Source organism: Schistocerca nitens, chromosome 1 (genome assembly GCF_023898315.1).
Source record: "Schistocerca nitens isolate TAMUIC-IGC-003100 chromosome 1, iqSchNite1.1, whole genome shotgun sequence".
In the NCBI taxonomy this organism is placed as follows: Eukaryota; Metazoa; Arthropoda; class Insecta; order Orthoptera; family Acrididae; genus Schistocerca; species Schistocerca nitens.
Window position 1 is genome coordinate 411,052,087 of NC_064614.1, and position 24,244 is coordinate 411,076,330.

At 42.7% G+C, this 24,244-nt stretch overlaps 1 protein-coding gene across 1 annotated transcript in view; it reads left to right on the top strand.

The window, feature by feature from the left end:
* The first annotated feature begins 78 nt into the window (after positions 1 to 78).
* Positions 79 to 24,244, top strand: part of LOC126249766 (uncharacterized) — a 1,113,531-nt gene continuing 1,089,365 nt past the window's right edge. Inside the window, 1 exon segment of the mRNA XM_049951457.1 lies at positions 79 to 401. Coding sequence (XP_049807414.1) covers positions 232 to 401 — 170 coding nt within the window. The 5' untranslated portion in view covers positions 79 to 231.

Genomic DNA, 24,244 nt, shown 5'->3' on the forward strand with positions numbered 1-24,244 from the left:
GGCTATATGAGTAGTGGTATAAACACTCAGAGTATAACACCAGTTTGAGCAAAACGATGCGTCAGTGAGGTGTTGTGTGTGGTTCTTGTTGTGAAGCAAGCAATACTGTCAAGTATTAGCAGTGCTGCAGCTTTGAGATTCGTCACTTTCTGTACACCATTACCTCAAGTGCAGGCTTTGAAGTATCTGTCTTGCCGTCGAAACTTGGTTCTGGTTCTTTAGTGTTATGCCATGGCAGACACCGACGATTATCTGTCTGTTTACAAAAAGTTCTTCGATGATTTCGCGGCTACCGTGAATCCAGATGACCAGTTGCCCGTTAGAGTTGCTGGATATTTTCTGCGTGAAGATGAAATTGTCGGAGAAATTGTTGACTGGACTCTACAGTACCTGAATCAGAAGTAAGTAATCATGTAGAAAATTTCAAAGCTGTTGAATGACATTCCTCATATTCATAAAAGTTTACTACAAATAGCTGTTTCTTGTTCAAGAAAGTAAATGTTTCCCAAACAAGGAGGTTTTATATGTTGAAATTTGGTGGGTTTTAAGAGCTTTGTGTTTGCATTGTCGTTGATTTGCCTTGATAGTGATGTTTTGCTTGTGGTTCCATACTGGGAAATAAACTACATATGAGTGCTTGATTTTAGTAAAAACTGAACTTTCCACAAAATTTCATTACATTAGAAAAATCAGAAGTGCTCGTTTTTGTCTTGCACACATGTGCTTAATTTCTGTACCCGTGTAAAATCTACTTATCAGTATTTGGTTAGGCGTTTGCTTTACAGTAAGTAGCATCTGAAAGAAAATTGCATGAAGTCTGAGAGCATTTCGGCTAGCATATTCGTTGCTGAAGACGCATTTCATCTGGATCTGTTAAATTTTGTTTACCACCAATCGATGAACGCAGATGTGCGGAATGGGTCACAGCATTTCTGTGACGAAAGGTAATTTTGGATTTTGTTGATAGAACTAATGCAGTAGTAACGAGAAGAAGCCACGGCTACTTTGTCGGGTTCAGAGATTTTGCAAGAAAGGGCTTTTGTATTGTAGCATTGTTATGTTAAAATTCCGTTAGTCGCTCAACAATTGCCAAAGGCGGAAATGCAGTTCACAGGAACTGGGAATTCTGCACATGAATTTGTGGCAGTTTTCTTGAGTCATCCGAAGTTATGATTTCGCGTAGTGGCGGCGTTTCGGAACTGATTGAATGGAAATAGATCAAAGACCGACTAATGCGTAGTATCATATGTTACACCGTATCGTATATTGGGAAGGAAGACTGCATCATTGCGGTTTACGAACAGTTCTTCCTTTTAATAGTAATATTGTCTCCTCTATAGATTTTTTGAGGATGTATGAAGTACGGTACCTGAGATTTTTGCGCGAGAATTATGTGAAAAATCCATACTGTTCGATGGGAGACCAGCAAGGTATATGTCGCGTAAAATATTTAACACAATGATTTCGTGAAGTAAGAATTCACCGCGATAACGTGTGTGTGTGTGTGTGTGTGTGTGTGTGTGTGTGTGTGTGTGTCTACTACCCCTTTCTACCGGAAATCTTGGCTATGGTAACAGAACATCAGAGCTCAACATCTGTTACCTTGGAAACTTCAGTTTTTTTGTGAGCATAGTCGCTCGCACGACGAGGCACTTGATCAGTCAGTAAAAACCCGGCTGACAGATTACGAAAAATACTGTCGCCTCTTCGTAACAACTATTACCTGCAGCATGAAATAAAAATAGGTAAAACTGATAAATTTTGAAACTTTTTTGTTGGCACCTCTGTCGCAATGGAGTCATTGTGTGACAAAATTACAGTGCTATCTAGACAAATTTTGGATGTGCCTTCAAAGCCGTGTTACGAGCAAAATCAGCGACTCAGAAAACAACCAAATGCAACTGTTGTCACTGATATCATTCCTATCAAAGTTATTACGGGACAGTATTAGACACGTTAGTGCTTTGTATGTATGCAAGAAGCCGTCTTCACCGTCAGGAATGTTATCCACACAGTGGGTAAGTTGCAAACTATAAATAAAAAGTGTGGGTTTCAATTTTTAACCGACCCGAGTTTTTCTTCGCATTTCTGGCAATGATTTTTGATTGACAAATATCAGACTGCGCTGTGATTTAGAATCCACGTTAAACTAAAGGTCTCCCTAGAACTTGTTAGGTACCGCAGTTTGAAAGGTCGTGGGAATGCTGAATCCCACCACCAGCTCCATGACTAGTAAAGGCCTCTAGCGTTCAAACTAGTCTTCGGGTGGACGACATTTCATGTTGACGTGCAATGTCTTTGTATCTGGAGATCAGGCGATACAGTGAACAAAAGTCTTCACTTTGAGGTGATCTTTAAGGATTGGGAGTCTCCCATTCAGTAGGATGAAACATATACACTTACCTCCATTAGTTTCCATCCAGCAGCAGTATACTTCACAGCGACCGATTAAAATGAACTGCGTGAGCGAGAAGCGCCTTGGCGATAGCCTTTGTGCCTGTCTTGGCCGCCTTATGATTTAGCGACGTGCAGTCTTCCTCACGCACTGCAAACATTTTTCGAGTTACCAGGCCATTGTCAGCGCACTGAAAACGTGCCGATTTATCTGTATTTAGCTACGTCACCTGTCGGTGGCAAAAGCTGCCATTTAGGAACGTGTCGTCAATCTCTTTGCTGCAGTTCGTGTGCGGGCAGTTAGAAACACACAGAAGCATATTGTAGCTGCTTCACCTGAATCTTTGTGTGAAAACTGTACTTACACCATTAAAAAGTAAATGTCCTTCTTAGGGCTGATGTTACCCGTAGAATAACACGTCTAAAATTGTGGCTCTGCATATGTTTCTGAAATGCAATAATAGTGGTTCTGAGAACATTTTTCGAGAAGACCTAAAAGTAACTGTCACCCTGTAATGCGAAATACCGTTGCACATTCAACGATTGCTGGACAAGACAGTCTCATTGTGAAAGGTGCCTACTAGGAAGATGTCCTCGTTTTGCTCTAGGTTTCCGTGCCCAGTAATTGGCACTTAAATTTTTTCTTGATCCTCAGTGAGGCTTCATTTGCATGGAAAAATTTTAATTCAATGCAGTCCACCCAACATCGATATTTTGTGCTGGTTACTTGATAGTCGTGACTGGTTCCGCTGTTTAACTGCCGATCGTGCTGTCAATCTCGTCTGGACTCGAATCTGTTGACGCACACATTTTATAACTTCCATATTTGTTAATTGTCAACTGCCTGCTTTTTCACCAAGTACTTTCGTGTATTGTTACAATTATACTTTAATAAATGCGTCGCCTGTAAGCAGTTTCTGGCAGCTGTAAACATTAGCTGCTAGTTCCTCTTCATACGTTTAACGTTTGTAACTGTTTTCTTTGGTAGATCTGTCTTACGACAGATATCGGTCGGACGTTCCCCACGTAAACATTGTAGTAACACGCAATGAACCTAGTGACCCCATGCTCGGAGGACCTATGTAACAATGAGCCAGATGGCTTGGGGAGAGGGTGTCAAGCATAGACAGTGCGCGCGGGCTCTCTTCCCGTGGTGGCACATTGGAGTGTGAATGTATAGTGCGAGAGAACTTACTATCCTCCCCTTGTTTCCACTCACAATAACTAGACGGAACAATTTGTCTGGTATAATTGTTTATTACATTAAACGTTACAACTTGCCCAGGCAGCGCGCCAACTGCGGCTCCTGGCTTAGCTGGAAGACATACACGCCCGTCCGCTACGGGGTCTCGCAGCTACCTGCTCGGCGTTTACAACGGATAATCCTACCTGCGTGCACAAAGGACCGGGGAGGTCCACTTCCGCACGTAGGTTGCAAATTCTTCCAACAGGGAGCAGACTATACTGGACAATCTGACCTGCCCAGTTTGAAGCTGCCACTAGATGGCAGTTGGAGAGAGTAGCAGAGTCCAAACAACCACCCCCACTTACAAGATTGGAAAGATCAGTTCTACGCCACACTAAGACAGTCATCATTGTTGTTGTTTTTGTTGTTGTTGTTGTCTTCAGTCCTGAGACTGGTTTGATGCAGCTCTCCATGCTACTCTATCCTGTGCAAGCTTCTTCATCTCCCAGTACTTACTGCAACCTACATCCTTCTGAATCTGCTTAGTGTATTCATCTCTTGGTCACCCCCTACGATTTTTACCCTCCACACTGCCATCCAATGCTAAATTTGTGATCCCTTGATGCCTCAGAACATGTCCTACCAACCGGTCCCTTCTTCTTGTCAAGTTGTGCCACAAACTCCTCTTCTCCCCAATTCTATTCAATACCTCCTCATTAGTTACGTGATCTACCCATCTAATCTTCAGCATTCTTCTGTAGCACCACATTTCAAAAGCTTCTATTCTCTTCTTGTCCAAACTATTTATCGCCCATGTTTCACTTCCATACATGGCTACACTCCAACAAATACTTTCAGAAACGACTTCCTGACACTTAGATCTATACTCGACGTTAACAAATTTCTCTTCTTCAGAAACGATTTCCTTGCCATTGCCAGTCTGCCTTTTATATCCTCTCTACTTCGACCATCATCAGTTATTTTACTCCCTAAATAGCAAAACTCCTTTACTACTTTCAGTGTCTCTTTTCCTAATCTAACTCCCTCAGCATCACCCGACATAATTCTACTACATTCCATTATCCTCGTTTTGCTTTTTTTGATGTTCATCTTATATCCTCCTTTCAAGACACTGTCTATTCCGTTCAACTGCTCCAAGTCCTTTGCTGTCTCTGACAGAATTACAATGTCATCGGCGAACTTCAACGTTTTTATTTCTTCTCCATGGACTTTAATACTTACTCCGAATTTTTCTTTTGTTTCCTTTTCTGCTTGCGCAATATACAGATTGAATAACATCGGGGAGAGGCTACAATCCTGTCTCACTCCCTTCCCAACCGCTGCTTCCCTTTCATGCCCCTCGACTCTTATACCTGCCATCTGGTTTCTGTACAAATTGTAAATATCCTTTCGCTCCCTGTATTTTACCCCTACCACCTTCAGAATTTGAAAGAGAGTATTCCAGTCAACATTGTCAAAAGCTTTCTGTAAGTCTACAAATGCTAGAAAGGTAGGTTTGCCTTTCCTTAATCTATTTTCTAAGATAAGTCGTAAGGTCAGTATTGCCTCACGTGTTCCAATATTTCTACGGAATCCAAACTGATCTTACCCGAGGTCGGCTTCTACCAGTTTTTTCATTCGTCTGTAAAGAATTCGCGTTAGTATTTTGCAGCTGTGACTTATTAAACTGATAGTTCGGTAATTTTCACATCTGCCAACACCTGCTTTCTTTGGGATTGGAATTATTATATTCTTCTTGAAGTCTGAGGGTATTTCGCCTGTCTCATACATCTTGCTCACCAGATGGTAGTTTTGTCAGGACTGGCTCTCCCAAGGCCGTCAGTAGTTCCAGTGGAATGTTGTCTACTCCCGTGGCCTTGTTTTGACTCAGGTCTTTCAGTGCTCTGTCAAACTCTTCACCCAGTATCGTATCTCCCATTTCATCTTCATCTACATCCTCTTCCATTTCCATAACATTGTCCTCAAGTACATAACCCTTGTATAGACCCTCTATATACTCCTTCCACCTTTCTGCTTTCCCTTCTTTGCTTAGAACTGGGTTTCCATCTGAGCTCTTGATATTCATACAAGTGGCTCTCTTTTCTCCAAAGGTCTCTTTAATTTTCCTGTAGGCAGTATCTATCTTACCCCTAGTGAGATAAGCCTCTACATCCTTACATTTGTCCTCTAGCCATCCCTGCATAGCCATTTTGCACTTCCTGTCGATCTAATTTTTGTGACGTTTGTATTCCTTTTTGCCTGCTTCATTTACTGCGTTTTTATATTTTCTCGTTCCATCAATTAAATTCAATATTTCTTCTGTTACCCAAGGATTTCTACTAGACCTCGTCTTTTTACCTACTTGATCCTCTGCTGCCTTCACTATTTCATCCCTCAAAGCTACCCATTCTTCTTCTACTGTATTTCTTTCCCTATTCCTGTCAATTGTTCCCTTATGCTCTCCCTGAAACTCTGTACAACCTCTGGTTTAGTCAGTTTATCCAGGTCCCATCTCCTTAAATTCCCACCTTATGCAGTTTCTTCAGTTTTAATCTACAGTTCATAACCAATAGATTGTGGTCAGAGTCCACATCTGCCCCTGGAAATGTCTTAAAATTTAAAACCTGGTTCCTAAATATCTGTCTTACCATTATGTAATCTATCTGATACCTTCTAGTATTTCCAGGATTCTTCCATGTATACAACCTCCTTTTATGATTCTTGAACCAAGTGTTAGCTATGAATAAGTTATGCTCTGTGCAAAATTCTACCAGGCGGCTTCCACTTTCATTTCTCTGCCCCAATCCATATTCACTCACTATGTTTCCTACTCTCGAATTCCAGTCACCTATGACTATTAAATTTTCGTCTCCCTTCACTACCTGAATAATTTCTTTTACCTCATCATACATTTCATCAATTTCTTCATCTGCAGAGCTAGTTGGCATATAAACTTGTACTACTATAGTAGGCATGGGCTTCGTGTCTATCTTGGCCACAATAATGCGTTCACTATGCTGTGGGTAGTAGCTTACCCGCACTCCTACTTTTTTATTCATTGTTAAACCTACTCGTGCATTACCCCTATTTGATTTTGTATTTATAACTCTGTATTCACCTGACCAAAAGTCTTGTTCCTCCTGCCACCGAACTTCACTAATTCCCACTATATCTAACTTCAATCTATCCATTTCCCTCTTTAAATTTTCTAACCTACCTGCCCGATTAAGGGATCTAACATTCCACGCTCTGATCCGTAGAACGCCAGTTTTCTTTCTCCTGATAACGATGTCCTCTTGAGTAGTCCCCGCCCGGAGATCCGAATGGGGGGCTATTTTACCTCCGGAATATTTTACCCAAGAGGACGCCATCATCATTTAACCATACAGTAAAGCTGCATGCCCTCGGGAAAAATTACGGGTGTAGTTTCCCCTTGCTTTCAGCCGTTCCAGCACACTAGCAGTACCAGCACAGCAAGGCTGTTTTGGTTAGTGTTGCAAGGCCAGATCAGTCAATCATCCAGACTGTTGCCCTTGCAACTACTGAAAAGGCTGCTGCCCCTCTTCAGGTACCACACGTTTGTCTGGCCTCTCAACAGATACCCCTCCGTTGTGGTTGCACCTACGGTACGGCCATCTGTATCGCTGAGGCACGCAAGCCTCCCCACCAACGGCAAGGTCCATGGTTCGTGGGGGTAGGACAGTCATCATATGGAAACGAAATCAAGTGTCATCGTTGTTTCGTGGACATCAAATGGCGCAATATCAATGTGCGGGTAAATCTGATTGTCATAGAACGATCACTCAACACGAAATAGGATGATTATGCCTTGACATTCTTGATCATGAAAGATATGCAGTGATGAGTATATAAAATAAATGAATTCAAGATGGACGTTACACTCCAGCAACAGCACTGAATGATTGCTACCCTGTTCGGACTGCTTAGTGTTGGCTGTATGCTGGACCACTGTAACGGACGTGGACCACTCTTGCGTCGACAGTTCGACGCTGCTGTGTCGGATCCACGGCCTAGAAACCTCAGATGCCTCTGACTACAAGAAGCTCGCAACGCAGTGACTGGCGAACTGGGCAGAACCGAAAATTGCAGGACCATCTCATCAGCTATGACCTGTGAAGTCATTAAGATGGCTCTCACGCCTATTTCAAGCGTCCCAACATCCAGCGCAACCACGTGAAAAAGAAAACCATGGGCATCGTGAACTACACTAGATCTCTACAGCTCAAAGGAAATCTTCAGTACCAAAAACCCACGCACAGCTCGAAAACCAGTACCGCAAATTTCACTTGACCTATATAGCTCAAACGAATCCCTTGATTCCAAGAAACCAGCACACAAATCAGAACCCAATACTATAAATTTTAACGGCATCAGCGATATTAAACCAATATCCACGGCATCTACCGACGACAATTACAAAAAACTAATAAGAAAAACCCCGAAATTCATTAAACTTGCATAATTACTAATTTCCTTACACACAAACAACTGTAAACATAAATACACATAACATACATACTAGAATAAAAAGAAATAAAACTACAAAAGAATACTAACCAGAGCCACCAAAACCCAAATCTGGTCTCTCTCTCTCTCTCTCTCTCTCTCTCTCTCTCTCTCTCTCTCTCTCTCTCTCTCATAAATAACACCCACACCTACAAAACAAAGTCCCCAGCATTCCCACTAAACACAATACCCAAACTAAAATACAACAAAAAATCTAATACTTCAAAAACCTAAAAACTACTAAACGCCCCCCAACCAGACAACCTCCAAAACGTATTCATCTAAAAACCCTCGTCCTACACATTTTCCCTACAGCTTTCAGAAAACTACGAAATGGACAAAAATTATCCCGTACAATCTTCTTCCAGAGGTACTCATCTATATGTGACTACAGCATGGAAGAGCAGCTCCACCCGCTCCACATAACAGCACAACTCTCCCCAATACCTCTCTGTTATATTCGTATAAGCACCATTAGTGTAATCCTGAAACTGACTACTGTGATTCGCCATTAAAGGTTGAACCCGTGTTTCCCTAAATTGCTGTATTAAAAAAAGCATCAGAAACTCCAGTTGTACCCTCCTCAGTCAAATCCACTAATACCTGCTTCGTCCTACACTCAAAAACCCGAAAAACGTCTGAAATTGCAGCCTCTGACACAGCAGCACTCACACAAGGACCACCTCTCCAAAATATCATTTTCCCAAACGGAGACTCGTCTATTTCCACTACAACCCCCCCCCCCCCCCTCCTTCCCAAGTTCCCATAATATATTCAGAGAAAACTTCCCGGCAAAAAGAACACCAATCTAAAACACAACGGTCTCTTAAGTTCGGTCTCTTGCGCACAGAAATCGATATCAGCTGATATCAAAACAATTCTGGAACCAGGAACCCTGACGAATGGATCGCCCCATGTTATCCCGCTGACAACACCGCATATACGGGTACCTGGTCCCGAGATGCAGCAGCGTGGTCAACTTCATATGCTGTCCGCACACAGGACACCGCACGTACTCCGCAATGAAACCAAACAGCTGTGAGAAATTTATTGTCGACAACATTATCTTCGCTAATTGCAAGAAACAATGACCTCGTAAATTTGTATTATCCATAACTGATAGAAAAATAAAAACAAAATTAAATTTCCGACTATAAGAAACACATTGCACTAATAATACCAAACACAAACGTATCAGCGCAGTACGAAAAGTCAGAATAACTCCTTAACAAACCGGCACAAACTTTTCCAATCACAACATCTCATTCTCAGCTAAGAACGTCAAATGACTCACAAAGTTGCCTAAGCCCCGACAGTGCCTCCCAGATTCAAGGAAAGAGGTTTGACGCCTCGCGTCCAGTCTGGTCGTCAAACTGCGCAGCTCTGCGCAACCAACGACCAAGTACCGCGCAGTGTCGGTACATCAAAGGAAACGGTTCGTTCGTGCCCGCTGCGTTTGGATGGCGTTCCTCGCTTTCCATCTCTATTGACTTGTGCATTCGCACGCTGGAACATTACTGCGCACCGTCGAACACTCTGCTCCTTTATGCCCTGGTCTGCGCTGCTCGCGTAAGAACTTCCAGACATAACCATCCAAGACAAGAGCGCCAGAAAATACGACAGCCACTCCCCAGTTTCTCATATTCTTGTACACATTGAATGCGGCACCTTCCTGCCTCATTCCTTGATCATCTCACCAGATACACTATCTAGACCAAGGGATTTAGAGTTCTTCAGGTGTTGAATAGCGTGCGTAGGAGTATAGGTTCCGTTGTAAGTTTCTCAACTGTTTGACTTCCCGTGCTGTTGTTAGTACCAGAATACAACTTTTCATAGTACTGTTTCCACGTTGCAACAGCTTCTTCCTCGTCTCCGATAGGGTTACCATTCTCGTCGTCTACAACCCATGTACGGCGGCCGGCCGGTGTGGCCGTGCGGTTCTAAGCGCTTCAGTCTGGAACCGCGTGACCGCTACGGTCGCAGGTTCGAATCCTGCCTCCGGCATGGATGTGTGTGATGTCCTTAGGTTAGTTAGGTTTAAGTAGTTCTAAGTTCTAGGGGACTGATGACCACAGATGTTAAGTCCCATAGTGCTCAGAGCCATTTGAACCATTTGTACGGTGGTTTAACTCAACGGTGATGACGTTTGGTTTCTTTAATAGATGGCGCACTTGATTGTGATTATGGTATTGTTTTATCTCATAACCAAGACCGTTAATGAAGTGTAAGACCTAACATGACGTACACATTCTGAAATTCACGTATTGTATAGATCTCTGTAGTGTCTCGAAGCATGCCAGAAATCTGTTTTTAGTTTTAATTAGGGCCTGCGTTACGTTTTTTCTTGAAGATTTTCTGCTTGAGAATTGACAGGGACAGTGTATTGGAGACCGGGGCAGTTCATCCCGCTAGCTGTCAGTACCAACTATTTTAAATCAGACTAGAAGACTGGTAAACATAGGGACTAAGTACCTATAGAGACTCAGTGGGAGCTCCATTTGCACTTCATGGCTGTCGACCAGCTGGTTGAGCTTGCAGGAGCATGCGACTCGCGTGGTGTAAGCAGTTGCCGTTAGATCGACGAGTGGAATGTGAATGAAGCCCGTTTTGGTTGTTGTAGCGTGCGCGCTTTGTTCCCGTGCGGGAATGTTAATGAGTGTTTTGTCTGGCAGCCGCGTGGGCGGCAGTCTGTGTTCCCACGCAGCATCCCGCTTCCCAGGCCAGGGAACTGGGCTCCTTCTTCATCCCTGTCACCGCCGCTGTACGGCGGCAAGTGCGAGAAACTGCAAGCATCCGTTATAAGGCAGTCTGCTTGGAAGGAGCACACAACAGCTCAGTTTACTTTGTGCGGCCACGCGGACCGTGTGGGACAAACACATTTGTCTGGATATTTATTTATTTCTTCATCTGTACTCTGCAAACCAGCGTGAAGTGCATGGCGGAGGATACGTCACATTATACCACTTATTAGGGTTTCACGTATGGAGCGCAGGGAGAATGTTTGAATGCCTCTGTACTTGCAATAATCTTATCCTCGCGATCCCCATGTGTACGATACGTAGGGGGTTATAACATATTCCTAGAGTCATCATTTAATGACTTTTTGAGAGCCAGAGTCCTATATGGTACGGGTTCCACACACTTGAGCAACATTCTAGAACCGGTCGCACGAGTGATTTCATCTCCGTTGTTGACTGGTTGCTCTTCCCAACTGCTACCAGTAAACTGTAGTTTGCGAACTGCTTTACGAACGACTGAGCCTATGTGATCATTCCATTTCATATTCCTACAAAGTGTTCCAGCCAGCTATTTGTATGAGTTGGCCAATTCCAGATGTGACTCATTGATATTATCGTCACAGTAAACTACATTTCTTCGTTTTGAAAGTGCACAATTTTACGTTTTTCAACATTTAAAGTAAGTTCCCAAACTTTGCACCACTTTGAAATCTTACCAAAATCTGACTGAATATTTACGCAACTTCTTTCAGACAGTACGTCATTGTTGGATCATCTGCAAAAGTCTGAGATTATTATTAATATTGTCGGCAAGATCATTAATATGCAACATGAGCAGCAATGATCGCAACACACTTCCCTGGGGCATACCTGAAATTACTTTACATTTGACGATGACTCTCCATCCTGACATGCTGCGTCCTACCTACCAAAAAGTCCTCAAGTCACAAATTTCACTTGATACACATATGACTGTACTTTTGACAATAAGCGCAGGTGTGGTAGTTGGTCAAATGCTTTTCGGAAATCAAGAAATACACCCAGCCGCAAAGTCAGTGTGGAATCTGACAGGGATTCCATGGGGCCCCGGAGCTTTGTTCGGAATGATTTCAACTCTTTCTCAACAACACTGACACTAATACTTATTTTATCCATATTTTCAGTGGTACGAAGATCAGCGACTACAACTGCTCCGAAAACCATATAAACGAGAAGAAGAGAAGAAAAATTACATTTACTACATAACACAATAAATTCTACCTATATAAAGTACTGACTAAAGTCTCAAATTAATCCAATTTTAAATTAAAACTATCATCGGAATCCGGGTATCAGGCCGAAGTATGTTTGCTTAGCAAACCCCAGTCTCATGTAATGGTTCTCCGCGACACATGTTACTGGTTCCCAGATGCGATACCTGTCATTATATACCACACATATTCTTTGCTCTGTAATACACACTTTTGTGTATTTAGCGTATAGTGGTACGAAGTATACCGCAGTGGTCGTCTTGTACATAAAGCGGCCTATCACGTCTTGATGTAAGATCTCGCACTGTGTCCACCAAGAGGCACCCTCACGGGGCTCTGTTTCCCGCAACTCATGCAAGCTCCCTCCAGAACGTGACATCATTCTCGTGATACCACTTTTATCCGAATCGTGTAGCGAGCAGTAATCAGGAGTTCCCCGCAACGGGTCTGTTTATTCGCATCCGTACATGCTGCAAATATTGTGCCTTGTGTTACGCGATATTGCTGCACACATACTTATTATCGTGGATTAATGATACATATATTATTATTATTACGTACAATGTGGTTCTTACTAACTGTAATTTATATATTTTAATTTTTCACAGTTAACGAAACACTATGGGTACAGCAATACCAGATCAGTTGTTCAGCGTAATCGCTTCTCGCTTTCGCTCTCTTTCATGAACATTTTGTTAATTGTTCTGTACATGGACTTTTATTTAAATTTAGGTACTTCTATGAAGTGCTTTGGAAAGCCTCTTTCTTTCCGTGAAGGTCATTCATAAGTAAGACTCCTGCCTGCTTTGCCGTAATTTTTCTTGGATTGTAGTACCGCGACAGCGCAACTTGTTACGAAATCAGTAATAGTTTAGGACTGCATTATGACTATTAAAGATTGATTCTTGAATGACGAAAATAACTGTAATTTAGATTTGTCGATTAATAGGTGACTGAATTTGCAACAGTGCGCACCCTGGGCAGGTAGCATTGTTGGACTGTGAGGATTGGGGAAATCGGATTGCGCTCATACGTTGCCGATCTGTAATACCGGTATGCACTAATCAGTCACAATATTATGACCACCTACCTAATAGCCGATACGTCTATCTTTGGCACGCATAAAATCGGCGACGCGTCGTGGCATAGCAGCAGTGAGACTTCCGTAGGCCGTTACACACACGTCACCTAATTCCCGTAAATTTTGGGAAGGGGTCGATGAGCTCTGATGCCACATTCGATCACATCCAACGTGTGTTCGATCGGATTCAGATCTGGCGTGTTGGGGAGCCAGCATGTCAACTGGAACTCGCCACTGTGTTCCTCGAACCACTCCATCACACTCGTGGCCGTGCGACATGGCGCATTATGTCCTTGAAAAATGTTACTACCGTCGGGAAACATGATCGTCATAAAGGGGTATAAGTGGCCTGCAACCAGTGTACCGTACTCCTTGTCCGTAATGGTGCCTTGCACGAGCTCCGCTGGACCTGTCGATGCACACGTAAATGTGTCCCGGAGCGTAATATAGCCACCGCCAGCTTGTCTCCGTCCCGCAGTATAGGTGTTACGGAGCTGTTCCCCTGGAAGACGAAGGATGCGCGCCCTCCTGGCGGCATGATGAAGAAGGTATCTGGATTCAGCAGACCATGCAACGCTCTTTCACTGCGCCAACGTCCAGCGCCGATGGTCACGTGCCCATTTCAGTCGTAGTTACCGATGTCGTTGCGTTCAAGCGCAATTTTACTCTGTCCAGCATTACTGTCTGATGTTAGTTCCGCCATGTTAGTTCCGCCACAGTTCGCCGCCTGTCCCGTTTTTCCAGTCGGCCAACCTACGACGTCGGACATCTGTAACGAGTAGTGGCCGCCCATTGCCACGACCTCTGGTTGTGGTTTCACCTTGGTTTCGCCACGTGTCTAAGACACTGACCACAACACTCCTCGAACACCCGACAAGTTGAGCAGTTCCGAAATGGTAGTGCCGAGCCTCCGTCCCATCATAATCTGCCCACGATCAAGCTCAGACTGAGCGCGTGCTTTCCGTCCCCATTCTACCCCTAGATAACACGCTCACTGATACTACGTACATTGTGCGTGTGGCTGACTAGCAATCAAATGGTTCAAATGGCTCTGAGTTCTATGGGACTTAACATCTGTGGCCATCAGTCCCCTAGAACTTAGAACTACTTAAACCTAACAAACCTAAGGACATCACACACATCCATGCCCGAGGCAGGATTCGAACCTGCGACCGTAGCAGTCGAGCGGTGACTAGCAATCATTCCTCGCCACGTGACGCTGCTATCACCGGGGCGGGATTATATCGATAGTAGGAGGGTGGTCGTAATGTTCTGGCTGATCAGTGTATTTTCTTGCCCGCGCGACATTAAGAGGTGTACAATACGAAAGAAATAAAGCACATTATATACTCGACCAGAAGCTTTTTCATATTCAATAAAGGCGCCTGCTACTCTCCAAGTTAAACTCCCATCGTCTTTATAGAATTTAATTCAGTATAAGAATTGTTGTCCAAATAATAATCGGGACAGTTGGGGTTGAAACCCGCGTCTTCCGATCTATCCAGATTCAAGCCTTCTGTGATTCACCTAAGTTAAGACGAATGTCGGGATGATTCCTTTGAAAAGGCCAAGGCCGATTTTCTTCACAGTCGCTGTCCAATTTTAACTTGACCCCATCTCTACGCAACGAAACCAATTCATCCTTCTTCCTTTTTGTAAAACTCTACAATTAATATGGTAAACCGCCGTCAGCTATTAAGTTATTTCTCAATAAACTTAGTATAAACTTTTATATCTTTCATACAATATATAAATTCGTTTGTATGACATTAATTCTGCCATTTCAAAATGTCACAATGGTTTGAAGAGACGTCCATTCATTTTAATGCAGCGATACATGTGATGCTGCCTCGCAGTACTTACTAGACCGTGAATGTAGGACCATGCGTTTCTTCATGATGCATGGTCCCAATCAGACTGCTAGGACGTGTGATATTGTGTTACTGAACACTTAAAAATTCTAAATATTCATACTGCGAATTTACACAAGGCTATTACACAGAAAAATTGACGCGTCAATACGAAAGAGTTTTTTTAGTAACTTGGGACCGTGCGTTTCCTTGTTGGGTTTTTGTTGCTGTGGTCTGCATTTAGGAGACCGGTTTTATGCAGCTCTCCACGGTAGTCTATCCTGTGCAAGCCTCTTCATCTCTGCATAACTATTGAGACCATACCATCTGCTTAGTATGTTCAAGAATTTGTAAACCTCTCTTCTCTATGCCTGCCCCCCTCCGCCCCCATACACACCTTTCCCCTCCGTTACCAAATTGACTATTCCTCGATGCCTCGGGATCCGTGGTATCAACTAGGCTTTCTTTTAGACAAGCTCTACTATAGATTTCTTTTCTCGCCGATTCTGTTCAGCGTCTCTCTCTTCATCAGCTATTCGATCTACCCATTTAATCTTGAGCATTCTCCTCTAGCAGCACATTCGACAGTGTCTACTCTCTTCTTGTCCGTACTGTTTATCGTTCACATTTCACTTCCTTGCAAGGCTACATTATTGGCAAATGCATTAAGAAAAGGTTGTTTTGCGGGTACCATTCAGCATTTTATTAGGGCATTGTCTGTTATTTTGCTGCCCAACTAGCAAAGCTCATCTGTACCTGTTAATATCTCTTTTTTTATTTAACTAGACAACACCTGAGATCTGCATATTGTGTGTTTTTTGAATGACATTCATTTGAGGCCTCACTAATAACGTAGACTCCCACATCCACAACTCTCACTTATTCCTGTAGTCGTTTGTCGTCCAGGGTTGCAATTACACGCTTTAAATGGTTTGTTAGAGGTGATCTTTTAACTTTTTAAATGACATATAAAAACTTCGAATATGTTTGGCCTATGATTGTACTACGCAACTAACAACGTAAGATCGATGCACTACAGTGCTTTGGTACCTCCATGGGTCAGTCCTCGGCAAAAACAGTGCATCACAACCGTAGAACCGTACATACATTTGTCGTCGCCAAAGAGTCTGCAAAGACTCTCAGCACAACCACCCGCACAAGTGCTACTACCTTTCACCTGAGGCTGCTGTTTTTATCCCAGTGGGTAGTGACGTCACTCCCGTGGTGTCAGACAACTGCGTCAGAATTACGAAGTGTCTTACGGTTCAAGAATGCAGGTAATTCAATGTATCCAGATGACAGAGGGAATCAGTCGCAAAATACTGGTTCTGATCGCATGGACTTTGTGTTCGTAATATACTGTTTTAATCGGGTTAAAAAGGTGGAAAGGCCAAAAACATAGGAACATTGCAAGTAATAAGGCAAAATAAAAATGAAACAATGTTATCACGATCTGCTTCAAATGATACCGTTTGATCAGAGGCTTACAAAATTGTATTTGGATTTCATTTAGGCAAAGTATAGTGTAAGTTATTGAGATGTTTTTGTCCATGTGTTAACTAGTTAATAGGAATTGAGATATTCTTTTAAGTGAAACTAGCCTAGTTGAGACGTGAGGTATGGTGATGTACTGATTCGACTGAAATACTTCAGTTGCTGCAAAGGGATTTTTCTAAGAAGGTGTCAAAATTAAGATGAGCAGTTTTCTATTGCGGGAATAGTTGATGGAAACTAGGTTGTGTTCCAAAAATGAACAGCATAGAGACAGAAGTGATGACACTTTCTGCAGGACCTGACCATCATTTTGCAGTACAATGCTCAAGCACGTACTGTCAAGCTGGCCGGCCGCGATGGTCTAGCGGTTCTGGCGCTGCAGTCCGGAACCGCGGGACTGCTACGGTCGCAGGTTCGAATCCTGCCTCGGGCATGGGTGTGTGTGATGTCCTTAGGTTAGTTAGGTTTAAGTAGTTCTAAGTTATAGGGGACTTATGACCTAAGATGTTGAGTCCCATAGTGCTCAGAGCCATTTGAACCATTTGAACTGTCAAGCTGTTGCTGATTTGTGTGACTGATGGGGCTGCTAAGTGCTATACCACCTACTGCACTCCCCCGGCTTTAGCCCTCGTAAGTTTAACTCGATTTCTAAACTGAAGGAAACACTTCACGGCATTCGCTTCAGAACTGCTACAAATTCGTCGCGGGCAATAGACCGCGCCGCTCGAACTGTCAACACAACTGGCACAGCTAAGAGTATCCTAATACTTCCACATCGCTGGCAACTGGTTATACCCCATGCTGGTGACTGCTTTGAAGGTCAGTAAAACTTTGAAACCAAAAATGGTTCAAATGGCTCTGAGCACTATGGGACTAACATCTATGGTCATCAGTCCCCTAGAACTTAGAACTAATTAAACCTAACTAACCTAAGGACATCACACAACACCCAGCCATCACGAGGCAGAGAAAATCCCTGCCCCGCCGGGAATCGAACCCGGGCGTGGGAAGCGAGAACGCTACCGCACGACCACGAGATGCGGGCACTTTGAAACCCTTATCTATTTTGTACGAGCTGTAAATAAATAGTTGCCACTATTAAAGTTCCAACCCTCGTATTTATAATGCATTCTTCTCCTTTGAAGTTGCCAAGAATAAGTGGTTCTTTCAATTATAATATTTTAGAAAGCATTCTTTTCACGGAAAGTGAACAGCGATCTGCGTAAATTATTAAAATTCATTAAAATAGTCTCCATCGCAACAGATGCTTATTTTGGTTGGCAACCGTTTTCGGTTTATAATTTAGACCACCTTCAGGCCGTAAGCACTGCAATACAATAGTAATACGTATTCAGAGGGATTTCTACACAAAGAGTGTAACGTGGAAAATAAAAGCTACAGCAATAACGAAACATGTTGCATCCATGATGGCGGCTGATGATGGACGGCGGAAGATCCGTAAGAACACGGAGGTCAGTTGCTGAATATGGGAGCATTACTCGAGAATGTATACTTTAAGCCTTAATCCTCGCCCATCAGAGGCAACATTACATTATTTACAGCCAATTATGTACCGGTACCCATTATGTGAGATATTTTACATTAAATGGTATAGTCGAAATTTACAAGAAAAATAGATACACCATTTAATGTAACATACCTTACGTAATAGGCGGGGCTCACCCCATAATTATATTGTCGAGTAAGGCTGGCTTATTCAGCTTCTGACATCCGTGTTCTAACGGATGTCCCTCCGTCCACCGCCGTCAGCCGCCATCGTGAGCATAACATTTTATTATTTTAGCTTTTATTTTAGATGTTTTTAACCATGTTACCATCTTTTTATACAGAAATCCCTCTTAATATGTATTGCTGTGTAAGGTACTGCTTGCAGCCTAAAGATAGTCTAAATTGTAGACCGAATCTAGTTGCCTACCAAAATAAACCTTTTTTGCGATCGATAGTGTGTTACTCAATTTTAATCTTTCGCTTATCCAGTTTCGATCTTCTTAACTTGTATCCTTCTGTAATTTATTTCGTTTTAACTGCAGTTCGTAGCCAATAACTTACGGTGAGAGTCCACTTTTGCTTCTCGAAATGTCTGGTTAGTGTTATTAAAAATGTTGGAATCGTGTCGTGGATGCCATTGATAATGTACACTCTGCAGTGGGATTTGTTTATCTCGCTAGAAAATATCTCTGTAAGCGAGGAATACTGTTGTGCGGATGAGGCGATAGTACACAGTAGCGGAGTGATAAGGAACACTGAACTGCGAACTTGGCGAGCCTTGACAGGCTGCGTGACGCATAGTGGCGCTCTACATGCGTGCCACTAATTAGACGTTTGTGTATTGCGTCTTTTCTGCACAATGGCTGACCGAGTAGTACGTTACTGACGTACTTGCCCTATTTGCCGGAAAAACTGTGTCCGTACGTAATTGCTTGGTATAAACAGCTGAATATTAAAGTAGTATCCGAACTATGCCCTCTTTGGCAGAATTAACTATTCCAGTACGTAATTCCTTTGTATAAGCAGCTGAATACCAAAGCAGTATCATAGGTTTGGTCCAAGTGACAAACGCAAATATTTGCAGTGCGTAAGTTAAAGTCCTGGGGCGTTGCCATCAGTAGTAGAGAAAGAAGATAGGACGAAGCAAAGAGTGATGATGTACAACAATAGGTGGAATAAAATAACTTCTTGGTTGACAGATTGCAGTAGTGGAGGGTATTAGCGTCGGCGTGCAACAAACTGGTTAACAAGGCTCTGCAGGTACCAACAAAAGCGTGCACATGGCGCTTGGTTGTTGCCATGAGTTGTTTGCATCTCCTCCTTGTGCTCCTTGCAGAATAATGTTTTCCAGCTGCTTATAAGAGCACATCATCATCCGTGCAAAAGGGTATGTATCTCTAATAAAATGGCAAGATAATAAGCCAGTTACGGTTTTGTTAACTGCTCACCACCCTAAAGATACGATTCGTCACAAGAAAAAATAGAGATGGTACAACCTCAGCAGAGTACAGTGTTGTAATGAGAATTGTAGATCGGTTCGACCAACGGAGAAAAAGATATGCCATTGACAGTAGGTCACTCAATGGTCCTTCTTATCTTCTTTTGGACATAAACAGTGCTAAACAGTTTCATAGTGTGGAAATGTGATAATGGAGGAAAATGTGACAAACTTTCTTTTCACCTTGCTCTTGCAAGGCAGCTTTCAACTGGGTAAAGTGTAAAGAGACGGTGACGGCAAGCATTCACCACTAAAAACAATCCTGGAGTTTTTGGAGTTTTCCATTTCATATCAGATCAAGGGAAATAAAATAAGATTACAGCACCGAATAAAATATATAGAGTAAAAAAAATACACAAGTATGAACAAAAGGGACAAATAGAAATTCTCTACACACATTCACCATAAGGCAAAACTGCTAAACGAATTTAAAAGTGTCCTGTCAATAAATGCGTGCACAAATCTATAGATTTGTAACAATGTAAAAATGGCAGTAAATACTCTTACTTAGCTTATCTGTTGCCAATAGAAAAAATACATAAAAGCGCCGAAACAAGGCACATAATGCACAATTGAAATAATTAACCGGTATGCCTTCAGCACTGCATCGCAGCAGCACACAGATGTGGGACTACGATGTCCCTGTGAACTCGGTGAAATAAATTTGCGTGTCCCGCTGGTAACAGAAGGGTTCAATTGTACTTTCACCGACTGCAAGTTACGTTTGTGCTTCTCTTGTAATCGGTAGAAGAAAAAAAAAGGCGATGTTAAAAAAATGGCTCTGAGCACTATGGGACTCAACTGCTGAGGTCATTAGTCCCCTAGAACTTAGAACTAGTTAAACCTAACTAACCTAAGGACATCACAAACAGCCATGCCCGAGGCAGGATTCGAACCTGCGACCGTAGCGGTCTTGCGGTTCCAGACTGCAGCGCCTTTAACCGCACGGCCACTTCGGCCGGCAAAAGGCGATGTTATTTTGGTTACTGTCACCACTACTGATACGGACATGCCTCCTACCAAAACGTTCACTCTCATGAGGTCACATCACACGGAGATCCTTAAGAATGCGTCCAGTGTCCGCTAATAACTTTATAGTTCAGCGCCAGATTAACGTACGAGTGTGTGTCCACCACTAGAGCCGAATGTAGTGTCGTCGAACCGTCACGTATTTACTATATACAGGGTGACAAATGTTGAGCTATATGAAAAAATGTAAATTATTTACAAACTACGGTGTGCACACACTTTATCCAGCATGTAGACGTCACTACAGATATTCTGATTTAGGTTATGACATGTTCTGTATGCCTGTCATCATTGGCGATTATGTGACGCAAACGAATAGCGAAATTATGTGTGACCCGCTGAAATGTCGGAACATCGATGCTGTCGGTGACCTCTTGAATGGCTGTTTTTAGCTCAGCAGTGGTTTTGAGGTTTTTGCTGTAGACCTTGTGTTTAATATAGCCGTACAAAAAGGGGTTGCATGCGTTCAGATCCGGAGAATGTGGAGGCCCATGTTAGTGGCCTCTGGGTATCTCAGAACCAGAATGCGATCGCCAAAGTGATCCTCCAGGACATCAAACACACTCCTGTTTCGAGGGGATCGAGAACCACATATTGTCGAAACCAGGGTCACTTTGGATAAAATGGGGATGAAATCATCTTCCGAAACCTTGACGTACCGTTCGGCAATCACCGTGCCATCAAGGAATATCGCACCGAATATTCCCTGACTGAACATTGCACATCACACACTCACCTGTTGAGGATTCTCAGTCCCCCAAATGCGCCAATTTTGACATTCTTACGTGCTAATGGCCGGCAACAAGAGAGATGCGTCGTGGGCGCAAATGGGAAACCCTCGAGAGAATACGACTCTTTTTGCGAAAGTTGAAATGAGAGAATTGCCATTTGTGGCCAGTTGCAGAACGATTGCTCTATCGCCAGTGTACATTTCGCGCAAGGACCGCGAAGGCAAGACAAGATAAGAGAAATAGGGCTCGTACGGAGGAATATAGACAGTCCTTTTCCCCTCGCTCCATTTGCTATTGAACATCCATTTTTCCGTCGCGATATACTGTCAGCTTCAGCATGATTTTCATTATAATGAATTGAAAATTCTTCATTTCTAGGTGCTGTGATTCAAGTATTCCGACTGAAAGAAACCTGGAAAAAACGCTGTATTCTTACTTCAACAACGAAGTTAAAAAGTTAACTGCTACCCATCATTTGCATTTATTATGGTCGAGCGCAAGTTATGCGCAAATACAAAATCTAAACTAACAGTAAACACGCAGCAAAAAAAAAAAAAAAAAAAAAAATACTAATCGCAGGGCGCTTGTCCAGGGTGGGTCCGATTTGTTTGTGCATCAGACGTAGATTTTGAGTTTTACGATGCTGCTGGCAGTTCATTTCACCGTCGAAGTGAAGTGATGTGCGGGCTACGCGATGCGGCTGCACTTGCCCGCAAGTGTACCCAATGAATAGTGCACCGCTTTCACACCAGCAGGAAGAGAAACAAATAACTTGCCCAACTGCATTAACTGTGTGGAATGATGCTTTTCTTGAGGACGAGGTAATATATTTTGGCAGTGCGTCATTGAATATCTGTGTAGGCTGCGGCAGGTAGACTTTTACGCGTCCGCTGGCGTCACGTGTAGTGTACAGGAAGCGGTAACGGGTGTCCCTCTGCACGGCGAGGGGACGTTGTGTCGCAGCTTCCTTATCAGCGCCGCAACAAGTGGCAGGCAGCTCTGGCGCGCCAATACTGTTCCCGCCGGTTTCGGTGTCAGGGCACGGGCAGGTTCCCAGCGCGTGCCGCCGAGAGAACGGCGTGTGTTCCTATTTCTCTATTTGTTTTATTGTGAAGGGTAAACAACCAGCTTGTTCTAGTGTTGCCAGCGAAGTCGCGCATTGGTTACGACACGACACATCTCTGGGAGGAGAGATGGTCACTAAACAAAAAGAATCAGAACAGGTACACGCCTAAAATGCGTAACCTGAAAAATACCATCTTTGCCCTATATAAAATGGGCAAAATTGGTAACTTATGCAAAGAGGACAGGAAAAAGTATAGGACCGAAATACAGACAGCTAAGCAGAGAGCCAGAGATGCTTTCATTGAAAATTCGAGCACCAGATCCAAAGATAGAAAGGAGATAATAAACACAACAGCAGGGAAACATAAAACCAGGGAAGAAACTTCAATCTTGCTAGAAGTATTAAGTGAAATCGCTGTAAACAGCACTCACTGTGAAGCCCCTGCTACTAGTACACCAAATGATGCATTTTCTGGACCTGAATAATTTACCTTTTAAGTAGAAAGAGATTATCTACCAAACTGTATTCAGAGTAGTCACTAAACAAAGGAAGTTTTGATAGTGAAGACCCCTGTGGTATCTCATACACCACCCTGAAACAAATAGTTGACATTATTGTGGAACCTCTTTCCTTTCTGATTAATAATACACTTGCGACTGGAAAATTACCCAACCTTGTTAGGCTACTTTGTTACGAAGATTTATGTGAAAGGGTGTAAAAATAGACCTGAAAATTACTGCTCAGTATCACTCATACTCAGGATGTGCAAGGTAATGTAATGTAATGACCACTGATATTTTGTTGATCACAGTTTAATTTCTTCTCCTCTCTTTGGTTCTAGGCCAGGTTTGTCTACAGTATATTCAGTAGAAACTCTTGCTGCAGATACTCTTGATGGTTGTGAGAACAGTTCCTTTCCTTGTACCTTACTATTAGATGTGAGCAAAGCATTTGACACTGTGTCACCTGATACCCTCCTAAATAAGCTAGAGTGCTATGGTATAAGAATAATGAATTGGCTCTATTTAGATCATAGGCTAACAGAACGCAGGTGGTCTTGGTAAATAATTGTCAATGAAATGCACTACCGGTTGTAGGTGTGCCACAAGGCTCAGTGCTGGGACCTTTCCTTTTCCTGGTTTACGTTAGTTGACTTGCCTTCTTTCTTGTCGCACAAGGCCATAATATATGCTACCCTGATCACTGTGGATGTAGAGGTGGTGAGAAAAAAAAGCAAAAGCAATGCTTGAAATGTGCCACTATAACTAGCTTATCCTAAACAAAAGCAAGGCTCAAACTGTTTTCTGCCTGCACAAGCTAAATGAGAAAGTGAGTGAATCTGTCTCTGTTAGACTTCTCGGAATCCACCTGGATCCCAAACTGCCTAGTAACAGCCCTATGGAACAGTTTTTTGCTAAGTCAATTAAAAACATTTATTAGCAAACAACTACTACTATCTTCTTTCAGTCGCATCTACAATATAATAGTACTTAGGGGCAATTCGCCTATTGCTCAAAAAGTGTTCACGTGGCAGAAGAAAGCTATAAGAGCAATTACAGAAATTACATGATGATAATCATGCTGAAACTACTTTAAACGTTTAAACTTCGTGACCATACCTCCCCTGTGTGTTAAAACGTGTTTTATTTTCACAAAAAAAAAAATCATATAATTACAATACTTTAGAAAACAGCTATCCTCGGGTATGAAACTAGAAATAGAAATAACTTCGACATAGAATTTACAAGACAGCATGATTCAAAGTAGTATTAAATGCACAGGAATTTAACTATATAAGTAGCTTCACCCTGAAGTAAGAGACTATTTTCACCTTCGTGTTTTGTTAACTGATAAGTGTGTTTAGAATGTTAAGGATAGCAAATTTATGTAG